This window comes from Durio zibethinus, chromosome 4 (genome assembly GCF_047325235.1).
Source record: "Durio zibethinus cultivar Kanyao isolate XHJ-2024 chromosome 4, ASM4732523v1, whole genome shotgun sequence".
NCBI classification, from domain to species: domain Eukaryota; kingdom Viridiplantae; phylum Streptophyta; class Magnoliopsida; order Malvales; family Malvaceae; genus Durio; species Durio zibethinus.
The window spans coordinates 12,391,888-12,411,561 of record NC_143165.1 but is presented as its reverse complement, the minus strand read 5'-3'; the positions used below and the strand labels follow the sequence as shown (position 1 = coordinate 12,411,561).

Genomic DNA, 19,674 nt, shown 5'->3' with positions numbered 1-19,674 from the left:
ATCAAATTACATAAGTATAAAATTAATTTGTTTTACACCATTTTCTAACTTCATATACGATTTTTTTTTTATAAATCGACAATTAGATTTAATAATCTATTTGTACCTATTATTCACATAATATTTCAAGTCAATTCAATATTCTTATCATTTTAATTAAGAATAATATCATTTCAATATATACTAATGATTAACATTTTATTATTATCACAAGTACAAATAGTTATATATTTTACATTTACTTAAAATTTAGCATGCATTTTTTATTTGAGCAGTGCATAAAATTTAAAGGTTGGATTATCAAATATAAAACATATAAAAAGATAGAAGATAGTGTAAAACTAATTTAGTTTTACACATGTCTAAGTAATGTCATAACATATAGATCCGAAAATCTATAGCTAAACTTAACAAATTAATGGAGTCACCACCAATCTTTTTTATCTATGTGTGATTGGCCACCTAATGAATCTATCCCTTTAAGGAGTTCATAAGCTTGACTAAGGGTCCCTAAAAGAATAAGTTCAGGTCTACTAACCAGAACAGGGTTCGGGAGTCGATTACATGTGGGGAAGGTTATAGCATCCCCACATGCCCATCCAAAGGATAGTACCATATTATTTCAAACTTATCCTAAGATCTTGAGTCTAATGGTTTTCAATTTTATGTTAAATATTGGAAATAATTTTTAAGATTCTCCATCAATCTAGTAGAACTCTTAAAAAATACTTCATCACCTCAAGAGTATTCAAGAATCTCATTTGATATCTTGAAGAGGCTCCGTCATTGAAAAAAATTTTGTTAGTCTTATTTTTTTGTTGAAAATATATCTAATTATTCCACAATTTGGGCGTATTTAGAAATTTTTTTTTTTTGGAAAGAAAATAATATGACCATTATTTTTATTGGAATTTCATCTAAATTATTCCACCATTTGAGCCAAATTTAGAGAAAATTTCTCACATAGAGATTTCTTTGGAATTTACCATTTAAAATTTCTAAAAATCTCACCCTTGGGAGTTTCTCACATGTTTTCAATCCAAATTTTTATTTGGGAAAAGAATACAATTACTTTTATTGAAACTTCATCTGAATTATTCTACCATTTAGGCCAAATTTAGAGAAAATTTCTCCCCTAAAGATTTCTTAGAAAATTTACCATTTAAAATTTCTAAGAATCTCATCCTTGGGTAATTTGTATTTAAATCCAAAATTTTTTATATTTTTATGGTTTTTTACTTTTATTTTTTTTGTTTGAAAATAAATATTAATTATTGCTATTGAAATTTTATCTAAATTATTCCACAATTTGGAACAAACTTAGACAAAATTTCTCACATAGGAATTTTATAGAAATTTACCATTTGAAATTTCTATAAATTCCATCATGGGATAATTAATATTTATTCCCAAAATTTATTATTTGTTATTTTTATTTTTTCCTAAATTTAATCATGAAAAAAAATACTAAGAAGAAAAAAAATACTAAATAAAATAAATATAAAAAAAAAAAACAAAAAATGGCTTGGCTGGTGACTGGATCAATGCGGCTATAGACACAAGAAACGGTTGGAAAGCTAGCTCGATGGCTCAATTTGCGGCTCGACTCAACTGGAGCCAAAGGCAGGGACACAAGTTAAAGCGGGTTAAGCGCTCAAGTTGGGTCGCCCAGTGGTAAAATGCGAGGATCTTGGGTTGAATTAAAACGTCAAAATGATGACATTTTGGAGCTGGTATAAAAGGCTAAATCCTTTCTTTTTACCTCAGATGTCCTCTTCCCCTCTCTCTCTTTCCTTTTCTTTCCCTCCCTTCTCTTTAGAAACTGATGAACTCCAGTTGAATCTTCACTGAATTCTGGAAAAAGTCACCAGAATCTAGGTTGGTTCACTGAAAGTTCGTCAAAAAATTCAACCGGCACTGGAACTTGGTTAGATTATGGGAAGCTTGTCGAAAAATTCAACTGTCACCAAAAAATTTATCAAAAAATTCAATCGATGCCGAAAAATTTCGTTGGAATCTGAAAATTTTCCAAAAAATTTCTAGAAAAAAAATGCCAAAAATTCAAAAAAAAATCCTAACAATCCTAGGATTCCCATAGCCCTTCTAAACACTTCTTGCCCACTTCTGCTTTCTGTTTTCCTTATTTTTTTGTGTTCTGTTTTCTGTCCTCCGTTTTGTTCAAGCCTGGCCTATATTTATACGCATTGATCAGAAGAGTTTCTGACCAATCCCAATTCTTTTTATGATTGAGATTCAATATTTGAATTCAATTCAAACCCTATTAGCCCCATAGTCATGGCAAAAACTTTCCTTTTAGAACAAAAATAAAAAATAATAATAATTAAAATAAAATTTAGAACAAATAACCCCAAAATAATAATAATAATAAAAATAAAAAATAAAAAAGGGCCAATCTGCCCCATTTGAACCAGATTTGAGCTAAGCCCAATGGCTTAGGCTCAGACCCTGTTGAACCAAGTGCAATGGGCTTGGGCCCTGACAAATTAGGGTGTCTACAAGTAAATCCCTATTCATTTTAGGTTTTCATATTTCATTATTTAATGATTTGAAAATAAATCTTTGAAAAGAAAAAGAAATATAAATCAACCTTATTTAAAAAAATTTTCATGTTGCTAATTTTTAAATTTAATTAATAATAGAGAGACAAAAAGTAACAAATCATTATTATATTAATTTCAATCTATACATATTCTACGAATTAATGATTTGAAAATAAATCATTTGAAAATAAAGAATATAAATAAATTTTATTGATTTTTCACTTTTATTTCTTTTATAGGTTTCATGATTTCATTGGTTCTTCATAATAATGTTTTTTTAATATGATTGTTATTTTAATTTTTTGGTTTATTTTTTTAAATATAGTTTGTTTTTTATCTTAATTTTTATTTCAATAAAGAGAAACTTTTAGAATGTAGAAAACTTATATGTGTGTGTGTGCATATATACATATGTACACATATATATTTATGCATATATACATTATTTAAATATTTTTAAAGATAAAAACATTAATCGTACGAAACGGATAAAAAAAACCTAATATGTACAAAATGGCAAAGAAGAAAAATAATATGAATAGAATAAGGTCATTTGTTTATAATATATTTGCATAATTGAATGGAAGTGAAAAGTATCATCTTCAATGTTAAATTTGAAAAGACATGTATTTAATCTTAAACTATTGGGTTTGAACATTGAAATATTTAACTTCAAAAAAATCTAGAGGTTGAACATTTTTTCTAAATAAAGTATACGTCACTTTTATACTATCATAAATTGAATTTAGCCTTTATAATTAAAAATCCAAGAGGTTGAACATTTTTTTTTCAAAATAAAGTATAAGTCACTTTTATACTATCATGAATTGAATTTAGCTGTTATAATTAAAAATCCAAGAGGTTGAATTTTTTTTTCTAAATAATGCACTCGTCACTTTTAGACTATCATGAATTAAATTTAACAATTAGAATTAAAATTCCAAGAGTTTGAATATTTTTTTCTAAATAATGCATTCGTAACTTTTAGACTATTATGAATTGAATTTGGCCATTAGAATTAAAAATCTAAGAGGTTGAACATTTTTTTCTAAATAATGCACTAGTCACTTTTAGACTACCATGAATTGAATTTAGCCATTAGAATTAAAAATCCAAGAAAGAGGTTGAACATTTTTTTCTAAATAATGCACTTGTCACTTTTAGACTATCATGAATTGAATTTAGCAATTAGAATTAAAAATCCAAGAGGTTGAACATTTTTTTCTAAATAATGCACTCATCACTTTTAGACTATCATTAAATAATGCACTTGTCACTTTTAGACTATCATAAATTGAATTTAACAATTAGAATTAAAAATTCTAGAGGTTGAACATTTTTTTCTAAATAATGCACTCGTCACTTTTAGACTATCATGAATTGAAATTAGCCAGTAGAATTAAAATTCCAAGAGGTTGAACTTTTTCTTCTAAATATTGAACATTTTTTTCTAAATAATGCACTCGTCACTTTTAGACTATCATGAATTGAAATTAGCCGTTAGAATTAAAAATCCAAGAGGTTGAACATTTTTTTCTAAATAATGCGCTCATCACTTTTAGACTACCATGAATTGAATTTGACCAATAAATTAAAAATTCAAAAAAAATCCAAAAGGATGAACATTTTTTTAAAATAATGTACTTGTCACTTTAGTCTACCATTAATTGAATTTGACCATTAAAATTAAAAATCTAATATTAGATTAACATATCATATCAATATTGTCCATAAATGCTACTCCCTAGAGACGGATCTACATAAAGCATATGGGGTTGTTGCCCTCACTAAATTCTTAAATTTCTTTTGGATTTATTATAAAAAATTTTAAAAATTTTAAAAATTTAAAATTTTGCCCCCATTGAAAATTTTTGTGATCATATTTGTCCTAACTAAATTAAGGTTAATACAATAAATTTTTTATTGTTTATCTAGTAATTAAACATTAATACTTTAAATGCTAAGCAAATTTATTATAATATATATTTATATATTTTCAAGTTTGTAAAAATTGAAGTAAATCACTTTTAGAGAATTTGAAATTGTTTAAACTTTTAATTTTTTTTAATAATTTGTTTAGATTGATGCAAGATGATCTTATTGGGGTAATGAGACTTGGAGCTTGCATTACTTAAATGGTTTAATCACTTTCTAACACCACAAAATAACATATAAAATATAAAATAATAAAAATAAAAATAAATAATCATCTTTAACTAATATAAATTTTTGTCTTCATTCTTCTTTTTATTATATGTAAGAAAAGAATCACTTTTTATTCTCCAAATTAAATTGAATAAAAAATCAAATATATTTGTTTATTAAAAGAAAATAATAAAACTAATATATTAAAAGTAAATAATAAAATTAGATATGTTAATTTTATTTCATTCTTTCACATATTATATCTATTTTTAAGAAATTTGTATGTAAAATTTTATTAAATTAATATATTTATATATGTGTGTGTGTGTCTATTATGAAAGATCATTTATCTAAATAGTGATTAGGCTATATTCATCAAAAATATATAATTAATTATGCAAATATTATTTATATTGCAAAATATTTTTTTCATATACAAAAGTATTACACATGCTAATTTTATTTTTAATTTTTAAAATTAATTTATATTTCAATGAAAAACATTTTAAATTAACTTAAAATATTTGCCTACACTGACCATAAATCCTAATTTTATCCCTGCTCCCATCATCTCATTTTTTTGGGTCCATTTTTTTTAATATCCTAAAATAATTTGTTTTTCATTTTTATACACCTAATACTCTTATTTTTCTATATTTCAAATTGATATTTTAACCAAAAAAAAATGGCAAATTGAAACTAGTATAAAATTGATAATGAAGGCAAATTTTCCAAAATAATCAACATCCAACAATTGACAGATCAATTGAAAACAAATATTTACCTTTTCTTTTCTAACAAGTATTTAAACTGTCAAGAGAATTGAAAATAAGTGACATTTATCTAAAGAAAAGTTACCTTTTTTTAATCTTTCAGTAAATTCAAACCCAAACAGTAAAGAAATGAGTAGATTTAAGATTCAACTCAACTGGAAGACAAACTGAAGTCAATGCAGAACCATTACATAAATCATCAACATAGAAGTGGATGGAATGCAAGCCATAACACTATCTAACATTCTACATCCATGGAGCACCTGTTCTTCTCCTTTCCAATGCTGTTCACTTTTGTTATCTTCTTGTTCATGTTGCTGAAACTGGGGAAGAGGTTCAAGACCAACAACTTAAGTCAAAATCTACCACCAGGGCCATGGAAGTTGCCTGTCATCGGGAATATGCACCTCCTTGCTGGTTCTCTACCCCATCATTCATTAAGAGATTTGGCCAAGAAATTTGGCCCCTTGATGCACCTTCAGCTTGGAGAAATTTCAAACATCGTTGTTTCTTCTCCACAAACTGCTGCAGAAGTGATGAGAACCCATGACATCATTTTCGCGAATAGGCCTCATCTACTTTCTGTAAATATTTTAACTTATAATTCAACAGATATTGCATTTTCACCTTATGGAGACTATTGGAGGCAGCTGAGAAAAATTAGCGTGTTGGAGATGCTAAGTTCAAAACGTGTGCAATCTTTCAGTCCAATTAGGGAAGAAGAGGTATCAAAGATGGTTAGAGCAATTTCTTCAAATGGAGGCTCACCAGTCAACCTTAGTAACATGCTGTGTTCTCTCACATATGAAATTGTTTCAAGGACTGCTTTTGGTGGGAAATGCAAAGATCAGAAAGATGAATTCACATTACTTTTCAGGGAAATTACACGGTTTGCTTCAGGTTTCACTCTTGTAGACTTGTTCCCTTCAGTCAAATTTCTTCAGTTCCTCAGTGGATTGAGGCCTAAACTTGAGAGGCTGCATCGAAAAGTAGATAAGATTCTTGATATTGTCATCAATGAACATAAAGCTAGCAACGAAATGCCAAAGAATAGTGAGAGGGAATTGGATGATCTTCTGGATGTTCTTTTGACCCTTCAGGAGAATGGTGACCTTGAATTTCCTTTAACAACTGACAACATCAAAGCAGTAATCTTGGTTAGGAAGTCTATTTCAAATATACTTTTTATTTTGCATTTTAAAATTTGCTTGATTAATTAATGATCTTCTGAATTTACTTGTTATCATTATCTAATCTAATGGGATTGGTTGAATTGATAAGATTCGAGTGCTTCACTTGTAATGTTTAGATTCAAATCCTATTGCCATAAGATCCCCTAGACAATCTGTAAATCTAAAGTACATACTCTCTTAAGTTTGCGATCTGTCCTGACCCTAGAATGCTAACGCCTCTCCTCCTCACCCTAAACTTTCTAGCACAAAAAAAAAAAAGAAAGTTACTATTTGTCTTGCTATACTCATGAAGCAAAATTCACAAAATTTAATCCTAATTTTTTAATAATTAATACCACTTCAGGATGTTTTTGTTGCTGGGAGTGATACATCACTCGCAACATTAGAATGGGCAATGTCAGAAATGCTGAAATACCCAAGAGTTATGCAGAAGGCACAGGCAGAGGTGAGGCAGGTTTTCAATAGAAAAGGGAATGTTGATGTTGAAGGGTTACATGAATTAAAGTACTTGAAACTTGTCATCAAAGAAACTTTAAGATTGCACCCTCCTCTTCCTCTGCTACTTCCAAGAGAATGCTCACAGAGATGCAAAATCAATGGATATGATATACCAGTCAAGTCCAGAGTCATCATCAATGCATGGGCAATTGGCAGGAATTCTGACTATTGGAATGAAGCTGACAGATTCTATCCAGAGAGATTTGTTGATAGTTCAGTTGACTACAAGGGGGCTGATTTTGAATTCATCCCATTTGGTGCTGGAAGAAGGATGTGTCCGGGCATGGTGTATGGTATTGCCAATGTTGAGTTACCTCTTGCACAGCTGTTATATCATTTTGACTGGAAACTTCAAGGTGGAAAAAAGCTTGAAGATCTTGACATGGATGAGGTTTTGGGAGCTTCAGTTAGAAGAAAAAATAATCTGTGCTTGGTTGCAACCCCTTATTCTTCTCTTAACAACTGAGTTGCATTGAGACAAAAAGAAAAAAATTGTATCAGAATTGGGTACTGACAGTGAACAGCACTCAAGGTAATAAGAAAATATCATTTTGAATTGTGCTTCTTGGTTGTGTTATTAAAGATGTTGAACAAACACCAATATATCAATTATTAGGTCTATATACATCGTAACCACTACACCTAATGCTTTTTGTACAAGTTCAGCAGATAATAAATATAGCAGCAAGTAGTTTTATTATGCAATTTTCTTCTCTACTTTCCTTTCTTTTTCTTTTTTGTTTTTTTCATTCCTTGCCTCAATGCTACAACAATGTATACTAAAGGTGTGCCTTGAATTTGATATGTGTGAAATGTACAAAAACTGGTTTTTTAACCATGCAAATGCACGGGATTTTTATATTTATAATAACATTTAATTTAATTCATTAAAATTCTGCATAAAATTTTTGTAGATTCAAAATTTTGTTTTTATCGTTAAATATTTGTATCCTCTCTCTTTTTATTTTTATTAAATTTATATATTCAATATTAAAATCTTTGATTTAATTTTTAATTTCATAAATTGAAAGTATAAAAAAATATAATTTATCAGCAAAAATTTCAAATAACTTTTCAACCTCTATCTTAATATAGTAAAGTATGTTAGTAAATATTTAACACATTGAAAATTTTAATTAAATTCATTTCATAAAATTTTTTATATAAAAAAAATATTTACATAAAATCCAAATGCAATAAGTATTTATAAATCTTTGGAAATTATAAGAAAAATCGAGGATAAAGTGCAATTGAAATTTAATAATGAAGCTGATCAAAAGAGTAGACGAATTTGAAATTGAAGACAAAAATATGATTTAAGAATCAAATCGAGAAAAATTCGTCAAATTCTAAACTATTTCTAAATCCCCTAAAAATTTATCTTCTCTATGCATACATATAACCATGATCATAAAGTTTTATTCATTACAAAAAAAAAAATTAGAAATCCAATTTAAAATTTTTATCATCATAATAGAATAGAATTTAGAGTATGAGCAATAGAACTAATAGATATTAACCAAAAATTACATAAAAATAAAGAAACAAATACCTTTTTAAAAATAAATCACATACCTCAGGAAATAAAAAAAGACCTCAGGAAAGAAAAAAAATACTTCTTTGTTTTTTTTTAAAAAAATCCATTGTTTATTCTTATTGATCCTACAAATCATTGTAAAAAGAAATATCTAAAGAAACTATCCACTAAGCATCCATGTAAATAAACTTGATCTGGTTTCAATGTATATTATAATATAATATTAGATATGATATGATTCCAAAACATTTGGAACTGGCCAAGTAATTAAAAGAAGATAAAAACCTGAACCTGTATGCTAAATAATTGCTGAGCTTTGCCCGTGAGACATGTTAGTTTTTGGATGTATTTTAGCAAAGAGATATCATAAAAAAATAGCCTGAATGTGATTCAAAATATCATGCAAATATTTGATGAAAAAGATGATCTGGCATCTTTTGATTTTTTTATTCCTTTATACATCATTGACATTCATTTCTATTATTTTGTTCAATTTAATTAGTATGTGGATAGGTAGGCTTTTAATTTTCAATCCTTAAACTAGCTAAACATGTGTTACTCTTTGCTTTGATTTTAAGTTAGTGATGTAAATAAGGATCGACAAATGTGTAGAAAATAAAAATAATGAATGAATTCAAAACAGTTAATTCATACAATTATCTTTATTTTAAGAGGTGACATCCAATAAATTTAAATTTCAAATTTTAGTATCTGTAATCCCTTATCTTTAGATCTTGATATCTTTTGTAATAAAGATAAGAACAATAATAAAAAAAAATCTTACATGGGAATTTTTTAAAAATCTTAACCCATCTTATTGACAGATACTCTGTTTGGCTGTATTCAAAATTTTATTGTGAAAAGCTATTAGTCAATATATAGAAAATAGCAAAGGAGAGAAATAATGTGAACAGTATAAGGTCATTTGTTTATAATATATTTGCATAATTGAATGGAAGTTGAAAGTAACATCTTCAATGTTAAATTTGAAAAGACCTTTATTTAATCTTAAATTATTGAGTTTGAATACTAAAATATTTAACTTTGAAAAAATTTAGAGGTTGAACATTTTTTTAAAAATAAAGTACTTGTCACTTTAAGACCATTGTGAATTGAATATGATTATTAGAATTAAAAATTCAATAAGTTGAACATTTTTTTCTAAATACATCACTTTTTTATTATCATGAATTGAATCTGACCATTAGGATTAGAAATTCAATATTATATTAACATATTATATCAATGTTGTCATTAAATGCTACTCCTAACTAGGGACGGATTTACATAAAAGCATACAAGGTAGTTGCCTTCACTGAGTTCTTAAATCTCTCTCTATTTTATTATAAAAATTTCAAGAATTTAAAAAATTTAAAATTTTGCTCTCATTGAAAACTTTTATGATCATATTTGTCCCAACTAAATTAAGGTTAATATAAGAAAATTTTTATTGTTTATCTAGTAATTGAACATTGACACTTTAAGTGTTAAGCAATTTTATTATAATATATATATATATATATTTTTTAAGTTTGTAAAAAATGAAGTAAATTACTTTTAGAGAGTTTGAACTTGTTAAAATTTTTTTTTTCTAATAATTTGTTTAGATTGATGCAAGATGATCTTATAAGGGTAATGAGACTAGGAACTTGTACTACTTAAATGGTTTAATCACTTTCTAAAACCAAAAAATAACATATAAAATATAAAATAATAAAAATAAAAATAAATAATCATCTTTAACTAATATAGATTTATATCTTCATTTTTTTTTCATTATGTGTAAGAAAAATATCATTTTTTATTCTCCAAATTATATTGAATAAAAAATCAAATATATTTATTCATTAAAAGAAAATGATAAAACTAATATATTAAAAGTAAATAATAAAATTAGATATGTTAATTTTTATTTCATTCTTTCACATATTATATCTATTTTTTAAAAATTTTGTAAGTAAAATTTTATTAAATTAATGTATTTATATATATATATGTATATCTATGCGTCAATTATGAAACACGATTTATCTAAATAGTATTTAGACTATATTTGTAAAAAATCATATAATTAATTATGCAAATATTATTTCAATTGTAAAAAAATATTTTTCTCATATACAAAAAAATTATACATGCTAATTTTATTTATAATTTTTAAAATTAATTTATATTTCAATGAAAAAAAATTTAAATTAACTTAAAATATTGGTCCCACTAACCATAAGTCCTAACTCTATCCCTGCTCCCATCTTCTCATTTTTTGTGTCCATTTTTTTAATATCCTAAAATAATTTGTTTTTCATTTTTGAAACACTGAATACTCTTATTTTTCTATGTTTCAAATTGATTTTTCAAAATTTTTTTGCTTTTTTCACAATAAAAAAAAAAGAAAAAAAAAAGAAAGAAATTTCATGGGAACAAAAAAATAAAAAAGAAGTATCTATATTCAAATTATGCTAAATTCTATGAATTAGTAATTCCATCCAAAAGTACAAATTTTAGATTAAAAATTCTAATTGACCAATTAGTGCATTACAAATTTTAGATTAAAAATTCTAATTGACCAAATAGTGCATTGAACGTAATAATCAAATAATTACTTAGCAGTTGGACAGAACATTTGAAACTAATATAAAATTGATAATGAAGCCATATCTTCCAAAATAATCAACATCCAACATTTGACAGATCAGTTGAAAACAAATATTTGTTTAGATTTTTAAAGGAAAACTCTTTTTTCTTTTCTAACAAGTATTTAAAATGTCAAGAGAATTGAAAATAAGTGGCCACAAAAACCAACTTAAGTATTGAAATCCAACAAATTGACATTTATCTAAAGATAAATTACCTTCTTTTAATTTTTCAGTAATTGAAATCCAAATAATAAATAAATGAGTAAAATCTGTTTGTTACTTTAACCAATCATCTGTTGGTTGTAAACATTTTTTTATGGATTCTCGAGCAAGAAGTACAATATAGATTTATAGCATAATTCAATTGATTTATATAATTATTTTTCTGAATTGACATTCAACATAAATAAAATTTGAATTTCATCACTTACAAATTCTTTTATAACTAGAGCAGCATCTACTGTAAAAAAAAAAAAAAAAAATGGACATGCAGCCGAGAAGATTACATTAAGTAATTTAACTACTGGCCGTAAAGAAAAAGAGATGGTAAAAGTCTTGGAAAACAGCCTGACCATTGAATTTTTTTATTCCAGGGCTTTTTTCACCTCTAACCTGACATGGTTTAAACTGACAGACCAAACATGTTTCAGAAATACTGTCTTGGAAGATATAAATAATACTTTAAGAGAGGCATAAAACTTTGTTAATGTTAAGATTCCACTGAACTAGAAGACAAAATGAAGTCAATGCAGAACCATTTCATAAATCACCGACATAGAATGGATGGAACGCAAGCCATAAGACTGTCTAATATTCTACATCCATGGAGCACCTGTTCCTCTCCTTTCCAACGCTGTTCACTTTTGTTATCTTCTTGTTCATTTTGCTGAAACCAGGGAAGAGATTCAAGACCAACAACTTGATTCAAAATCTACCACCAGGGCCATGGAAGTTGCCAGTCATCGGCAATATGCACCTGCTTGCTGGCTCTCTACCCCATCATTCATTAAGAGATTTGGCCAAGAAATTTGGCCCCTTGATGCACCTTCAGCTTGGAGAAATTTCAAACATCGTTGTTTCTTCTCCTAGTTTCTGTAAATATTTTATCTTATAATTCAACAGACTTTGCATTTTCACCATACGGAGAAATATGGAGGCAGCTGAGAAAAATTAGCGTGTTGGAGATGCTAAGTTCAAAACGTGTGCAATCTTTCGGTCCAATTAGGAAGAAGAGGTATCAAAGATGGTTAGAGCAATTTCTTCAAAAGCAGGATTTGTTAGGAAAATGGGGTCCAACCCCATGTAAGTGGTTTTGGACCAAGTAAAGGCCATGGGCTTTGATTTTTCATTTTACACAAAGCCCTAGCTACTTAATAAAAAAGAGGTGGGGTTGTTTTAATGGGGTGTCGAAAACCAAGTAGAGAAAGAAGAAAAGCCAGAAAAAGCAGAGAGAAAAAGAAGAAAGGAGAGTTGATTGAATGGAAGTCGATCCGTGGTCCGATTGAGTTAGAACCTTGTCAGGAGGTTTATGATTTAGAGTTCTATATTCTGAACGGTGAGGATTGGATTTGAAGCTCTCTAGGAACAAATCCAGGGTGTATTTGTTGAGTCACTTATTTGGTAAGATTTCTCCAATTGTTTCTCTAGTTGTTGATTAGCTCTAGTTTTAGCTAGAGAAGAACTTTGTATACCTATTATTTGATAGTGAAGATTTTTCTGGTGGTCCGTGGTTTTTTCCCTCTACACTAGAGGGTTTTCCATGTAAATCTTGGTGTGTGCTTTATTTTTCATGCGTTTTTTATTATTAATTGTTGTCAATTGTTCTGTATTATTGTGATTATTGCTTCAGGCACAACAAGTGGTATCAGGCGAGGGTTATTTTGAGACATCGATACAGAAGCAACCCAGGATAGAAGTAAATTCTGTTTGAGATCATGGAGGGTGATACAGGTTCCATGATAAAATAGACAGCATCGAATTATTCAATTTGAAAGCCTATGATGAAGGATTATCTATACTGTAAAGATTTGTATGAGCCAGTATTGGGTGATTCGGCTAAACTAGTATATATGAAAGATGAAAGCTGGAAGAAGCTAGGTAGAAAGACGCTGGCTACAATAAAAAAATGGGTTGATATCAGCATGTTCCATCATATAGCACAGGAGTCAGATGCTCACATTGTTTGAGAAAAATTGGCAGCATTGTATGAGAGAAAAACAGGTATGAATAAAGTTATGCTTGTTAAAAAGCTTACAACTTTACAGTACAAGGATGGATGATCTGTTACAGAGCACTTGAGTGATTTTCAAGATATATTTAATCGGATGACTACTATAGAGCTTAAGATAGATGATAAAATGAAGGCGTTATTTCTTTTAGGTTCATTGTCAGACAGTTGAAATACTTTAGTTGTGACTATTCTTAATTCAGCTCCTAATTATAAGGTGACATTGGAGATGGTAAAGGACAATATGCTTAATGAAGAAGCAATGCGAAAAGATGTAGACCCTGGAAATCAAGCTCTGGTCACAAAGTACAGGGGTAGAAACATCGACAGAGGTCAGGACTCAAAAGGTTATGGTAAGTCTAAACATAGACCCAAGTCTAGAGGTAAAATAAAGTGTTTCTATTGTGGTAAGGCAGGTCATATAAAATGAAACTATAAAATCTTGAAGCAAGAGCGAAAAAATGAGAAAGGCAAAAGTTCAGATGATGGCAATGTTGCAGCAGTGAATTCATATAGTGATTCAGTTACTTTGATTTGTACACATGATGATTATAATCATGTTAGTGATCCTGGCATTGAGTGGATAGTTGACATAGGAGCGGCATATCATTGTGTTCCTAAGAGAAAGTTGTTTACGACTTACAAACTAGGAGACTTTGGTTGTACCAAAATGGGAAACAAAAATGTGTTGCAGATTGTTAGGATTGGTGATATTGTTGTACAAACTAGTACAGGTTACATGTTGACTTTGAAGGATGTCAGACACATTTCAGATATGCGAATGAACTTGCTTGCTATTAATGTCCTTGATAAAGAGGGATATGCAAGCCGACAAAAGAATGGACAGTGGAAGCTTATCGAAGGATTTATGGTAGTTGCAAGGGGAAAACTATGCTGCACAATGTATAGGACATGGATGCAATTGAACGGTAACCAGGTAAATACCGTTGAAAATGATGCTTCAGCAAACTTGTGGCACAGGAGGCTAGCACACATGAGTGAAAAGGGGTTACAGGTTTTGGCAAGGCAATCTCTTATTCCCTTGACCAAAGGTATGTCTCTCGATTCATGTGATTATTGTTTGTTTGGTAAGCATCATAAAGTTTCTTTTCATAAAAGTTCTCAGAGAAAAGAAAATAGATTGGAATTAATTTATTCTAACGTATGTGGTCCTATTGAGGTTGAGTCATTAGGTGGTAACAGATATTTTGTTACTTTTATTGATGATGCTTCACGTAAGATTTGGGTGTATATGTTGAAATACAAAAGTCAGGTACTGCAGTATTTTTAAAAATTTCATGCCATGGTTGAAATGATGACAGGGTTACCTTTAAAATGTATTCAAACTAATAATGGTGGGGAATACACATCTAAAGGCTTTGAAGAGTATTATTTAAAGCATGGGATCAGGCATGAGATGACAGAACCTGGAACACCGTAGCATAATGGTATAGTTGAAGAATGAATCGTACCATTGTGAAAAAAGTCAGATGTATGTTGATGGCAAAATTACCAAAGCCATTCTGGGGTGAAACGGTTAACACGGCTTGTTATTTACTTAACAGATCACCATCAGTTCCTTTGGGCTTTGACATTCGAGAAATAGTGCGGACAAGAAAAGATACTTCATACTCTTACTTGAAAGTTTTTGGGTGTAAAGTATTCATGCATGTGCCGAAAGAATAGAGATCAAAGCTTGACAGTAAAGCCACACAGTGTGTGTTTGTAAGATATGGTGATGAGAAATTTGGTTACAGGATATGGGATCCAATAAAGAATACGACAATCAGAAGTAGAGATGTGTTCTTTAATGAAAAAAAAAAACCATAGCAGACCTTGAGAAAAATGAGAAGACTACACGGGTTGTTGTTGAGTGTGATGTTTCAACACTGATAAGGATTCCACAGAAAAGAGCCACAGATAGTGGAACCAAGCAAGAAACAGAACTTGGGAATATGAATAAGCTAGCCACACTTGATGATGAGCCAGATGCAATTAGTTTTGAGCAAGGGATGCAATTCTTTCTACCTGAGAGTGTTGAGCAAGGGGAGCTACCTTTGGCATAAGTGATGTAGAGTCTCAGCCCAAGAGATCTACTAAAGAGCGTAGGCTATCTACTAGGTATCCAAATTCATATTTTATTTTAGTTACCAGTGAAGGGGAGCCAAAAAGCTTTCAAGATGTGCATGTTACTTCGGATAGAGACCACTGGTTAAAAGTAATGAAAGAAGAGATAAAGTCATTACGAAAGAATGGTACTTATGATCTTGTTAAACTTTCAACAGGGAAAAGGCCATTAAAGAATAAATGGGTGTTCAAGTTGAAAAAAGATGGTGACAAACTAGTGAGGTACAAAGCTCGATTAGTAGTAAAAGGTTTTTCTCAAAAACCAGGTATTGATTTTGATAAGATTTTTGCTCCAGTTGTAAATATGAGTTCTATTTGAGTGGTACTGGGATTAGTAGCTAGTTTGAATCTTGAGCTTGAGCAACTTGATGTTAAAACTGCATTTTTGCATGGTGATTTATAGGAGGACATTTATATGAATCAGCCTGAGGGTTTTGAAGTGAAAGGAAGAGCAAAAACTTGTATGGCTTGAAACAAGCTCCGCGACAGTGGTACAAGAAGTTTGATTCTTTTATGGTGAGTCATAGCTATAAAAGAACAGCAGCGAATTCTTGTGTATATGTTAAACAATTCCCTAATGGTAACTTTATTATCCTATTATTATATGTTGATGATATGTTGATTGTAGGACAAAATGCTAGTATGGTTTACAAGTTGAAAGAACAATTGTCTAAGTCCTTTGATATAAAAGATTTAGGTCTAGCAAAGCAAATTTTTGGTATGGATATTATCTAGGATAGGAGAGCTGAAAAGCTGTAGTTGTCACAGGGAAAGTATGTTGAATGAGTGCTTGGTAGATTCAACATGCAACATGCTAAATCAGTTAGCAGTCCACTTGCCAACCATTTTCATCTAAGTAAGAAATTTTATCCAGTGTTTAAGGAAGAGCAACTAGCTATATCTAGTATTCTTTATTCTTCTGCAGTCGATTCTTTAATGTATCTTATGGTTTGTACAAGGCCTGATATTGCTCATGCAGTTGGTGTAGTGAGCAGATTTCTTTCTAATTCGGGGAAGGTTCACTGGGAAGCAGTGAAATGGATTTTTAGATATTTGAGGGGTACCTAAAAAATGTGCTTGACTTATGGAGTTTCACAACCAGTTCTAGAAGGGTTAATGATGCTGACATGGCAGGTGATCTTGATGGTGGGAAATCTACTTCAGGGTATTTATTCACTTTTGCAGGAGGAGCTTTATCTTGGCAATTTAAGTTGCAGAAGTGTGTTGCTTTGTCAACTACAGAGGCTGAGTATATTGTAGCAACCGAAACATGTAAAGAAATGCTTTGGATGAAACATTTTCTTCTTTAATTAGGGTTGAATCAAAAGGAGTATGTGATATTTTGTGATAGCCAGAGTGCTTTAGATTTGAGTAAGAATGCCATGTACCATGCTAGAAAAAAACACATTGATGTTAGATATCATTGGTTACGTTCAATGATTGAAAAACAACAAATGTTGTTAAAGAAAGACCATACTGATAAGAATGTAGTAGATATTTTGACTAAGATACTTCCTAAGGAAAAGCTTGAGCTTTGTAGTAACTTGACCAGAATGAGTTCCCTGGCCAAGGTAAGTTCCAAATGAAATTGCTATGGTGATGAATCTCCTCCTAATAGGGCTGGAGGGGAGATTGTTAGGAAAATGGGGTCCAACCCCATGTAAGTGGTTTTGGATCAAGTAAAGGCCATGGGCCTTGATCTTTCATTTTACACAGAACCCTAGCTACTTAATAAAAAAAAGGTGGGGTTGTTTTAAGGGGGTGTTGAAAACCAAGTAGAGAAAAAAGAACAACCAGAAAAAGTAGAGAGAAAAAAGAAAAAGGATAGTTGGTTGAATGGAAGTCGATCCGTGGTCCGATTGAGTTAGAACCTTGTCAGGAGGTTTATGATTCAAAGTTATACATTCTGAATGGTGAAGATAGGGTTTGAAGCTCTCTAGGAACAAATCCAGGGTGTATTTGTTGAGTCACTTATTTGGTGAGATTTCTCCAATTGTTTCTCTAGTTGTTGATTAGCTCTAGTTTTAGTTAGAGAAGAACTTTGTATACCTATTATTTGATAGTGAAGATTTTTCTGGTGGTTCGTGATTTTTTCCCTCTACACTAGAGGATTTTCACGTAAATCTTGGTGTGTGCTTTATTTTTCCTACATTTTTTATTATTGATTATTGTTTATTGTTTATTGTTTCTGTATTGTTGTGATTATTACTTCAGGTGCAACAGGATCACCAGTCAACATTAGCAAGATGCTATATTCTCTCACATATGAAATTGTTTCAAAGATTGCTTTTGGTGGGAAATGCAAAGATCAGAAAGATGAATTCACATTACTTTTCAGGGAAATGATACAGTCGAGTTCAGGTTTCACTGTTGTAGACTTGTTCCCTTCAGTCAAATTGCTTTTGTTCCTCAGTGGATTGAGGCCTAAACTTGAGAGGCTGCACCAAAAAGTAGATAAGATTCTTGATATTGTCATCAATGAACATAAAGCTAGCAACGAAACGCCAAACAGTAGTGAGAGGAAATTGGATGATCTTCTGGATGTTCTTTTGACCCTTCAGGAGAATGTGACCTTGAATTTCCTTTAACAACTGACAACATCAAAGCAGTAATCTTGGTTAGTAAGTTTATTTCTAATATACTTGCACATTTTGCATTGTAAAATTTTCTTGATTGATTAGTGATATTCTGAATTTACTTGTTATCATTATCTAATCTAACGGATTGATTGGGTTGATAAGGTTCAAATATTTCAATTGTAATGCTTAGATTTGAATTTTGTTGCCATCAGATCCCTTAGACAATCTGTAAATCTAATGTAAATACTGTTATGAAGTGTGGGATCTGTCTGACCCTGGAACGGGAGTGCCTTTCCTCACCCTAAACTTTGTTGCAAAAAAAAAAAGTTACTATTTGTCTTTCTATACTCATGAAGCAAAATTCACATAATTTAATCTTACTATTTTTTAATAATTAATACCACTACAGGATGTTTTTATTGCTGGGAGTGATACATCATTCACAACATTAGAATGGGCAATGTCCGAAATGGTGAAAAACCCAAGAGTTATGCAGAAGGCACAGGCAGAGGTGAGGCAGGTTTTCAATAGAAAGGGAATGTTGATGGTGAAGGGTTACATGAATTAAAGTACTTGAAACTTGCCATCAAAGAAACTTTGACATTGCACCCTCCTCTTCTTCTGATACTTCCAAGACAATGCTCACAGAGATGCAAAATCAATGGATATGATATACCAGTCAAGTCCAGAGTCATCATCAATGCATGGGCAATTAGCAGGCATTCTGACTATTGGAGTGATGCTGAGAGATTCTATCCAGAGAGATTTTTAATAGTTTAATTGACTACAAGGGGGCTGACTTTGAATTCATCCCATTTGGTGCTTGAAGAAGGATGTGTCCTAACATGGTGTATGGTATTGCCAATGTTGAGTTACCTCTCGCACAGCTGCTGTATCATTTTGACTGGAAACTTCAAGGTGGAAAAAAGCTTGAAGATCTTGACATGGATGAGGTTTTTGGAGCTGTAGTTAAAGGAAAAATGATCTCTTCTTGGTTTTAACCCCTTGTTATTCTCTTAACAACTGAGTTGCATTGAGACAAAAAGAAAAAAATTGTATCAGGATTGAGTACAGATGGTGAACAGTACTCAAGGTAAAAAGAAAATATCACTTTGAATTGTGCCTCTTGGTTGTATTATTAAAGATTTAGACATGAATTGTTAGGTCTATTTATGTCTTAACTACAACACCTAATGTTTTTCGTATAATTTCAGCAGATAATTAATATAGCAGCAAGTAGTTTTTTGTAATTTTCTTCCCTACTTTCTTCTCTCTTTATTTATTTATTTATTTTTTCATTCCTTGCCTCAATACTACAACAATGTACACTAAAGGTATGCCAAGAACTGCTCAAGTAATCAAAAGAAAATAAAAACCTGTAAGCTAAATAATTACTGT

The 19,674-nt window shown here is 30.1% G+C and overlaps 1 protein-coding gene and 1 pseudogene across 1 annotated transcript; both read left to right on the top strand.

Annotated features, from left to right (window-relative positions):
• Positions 1-5,733: 5,733 nt before the first annotated feature.
• Positions 5,734-7,863, top strand: LOC111287715 (premnaspirodiene oxygenase-like). Its single transcript, XM_022878387.2, has 2 exons — positions 5,734-6,636; positions 7,016-7,863. The coding sequence occupies exons 1-2, from the start codon at positions 5,734-5,736 to the stop codon at positions 7,634-7,636; spliced, it is 1,524 nt and encodes a 507-aa protein (XP_022734122.2). The 3' UTR covers positions 7,637-7,863.
• Positions 7,864-11,877: 4,014 nt separating this feature from the next.
• On the top strand, positions 11,878-19,303 carry LOC111288870 (desmethyl-deoxy-podophyllotoxin synthase-like; annotated as a pseudogene).
• The last annotated feature ends 371 nt before the right edge of the window (positions 19,304-19,674 follow it).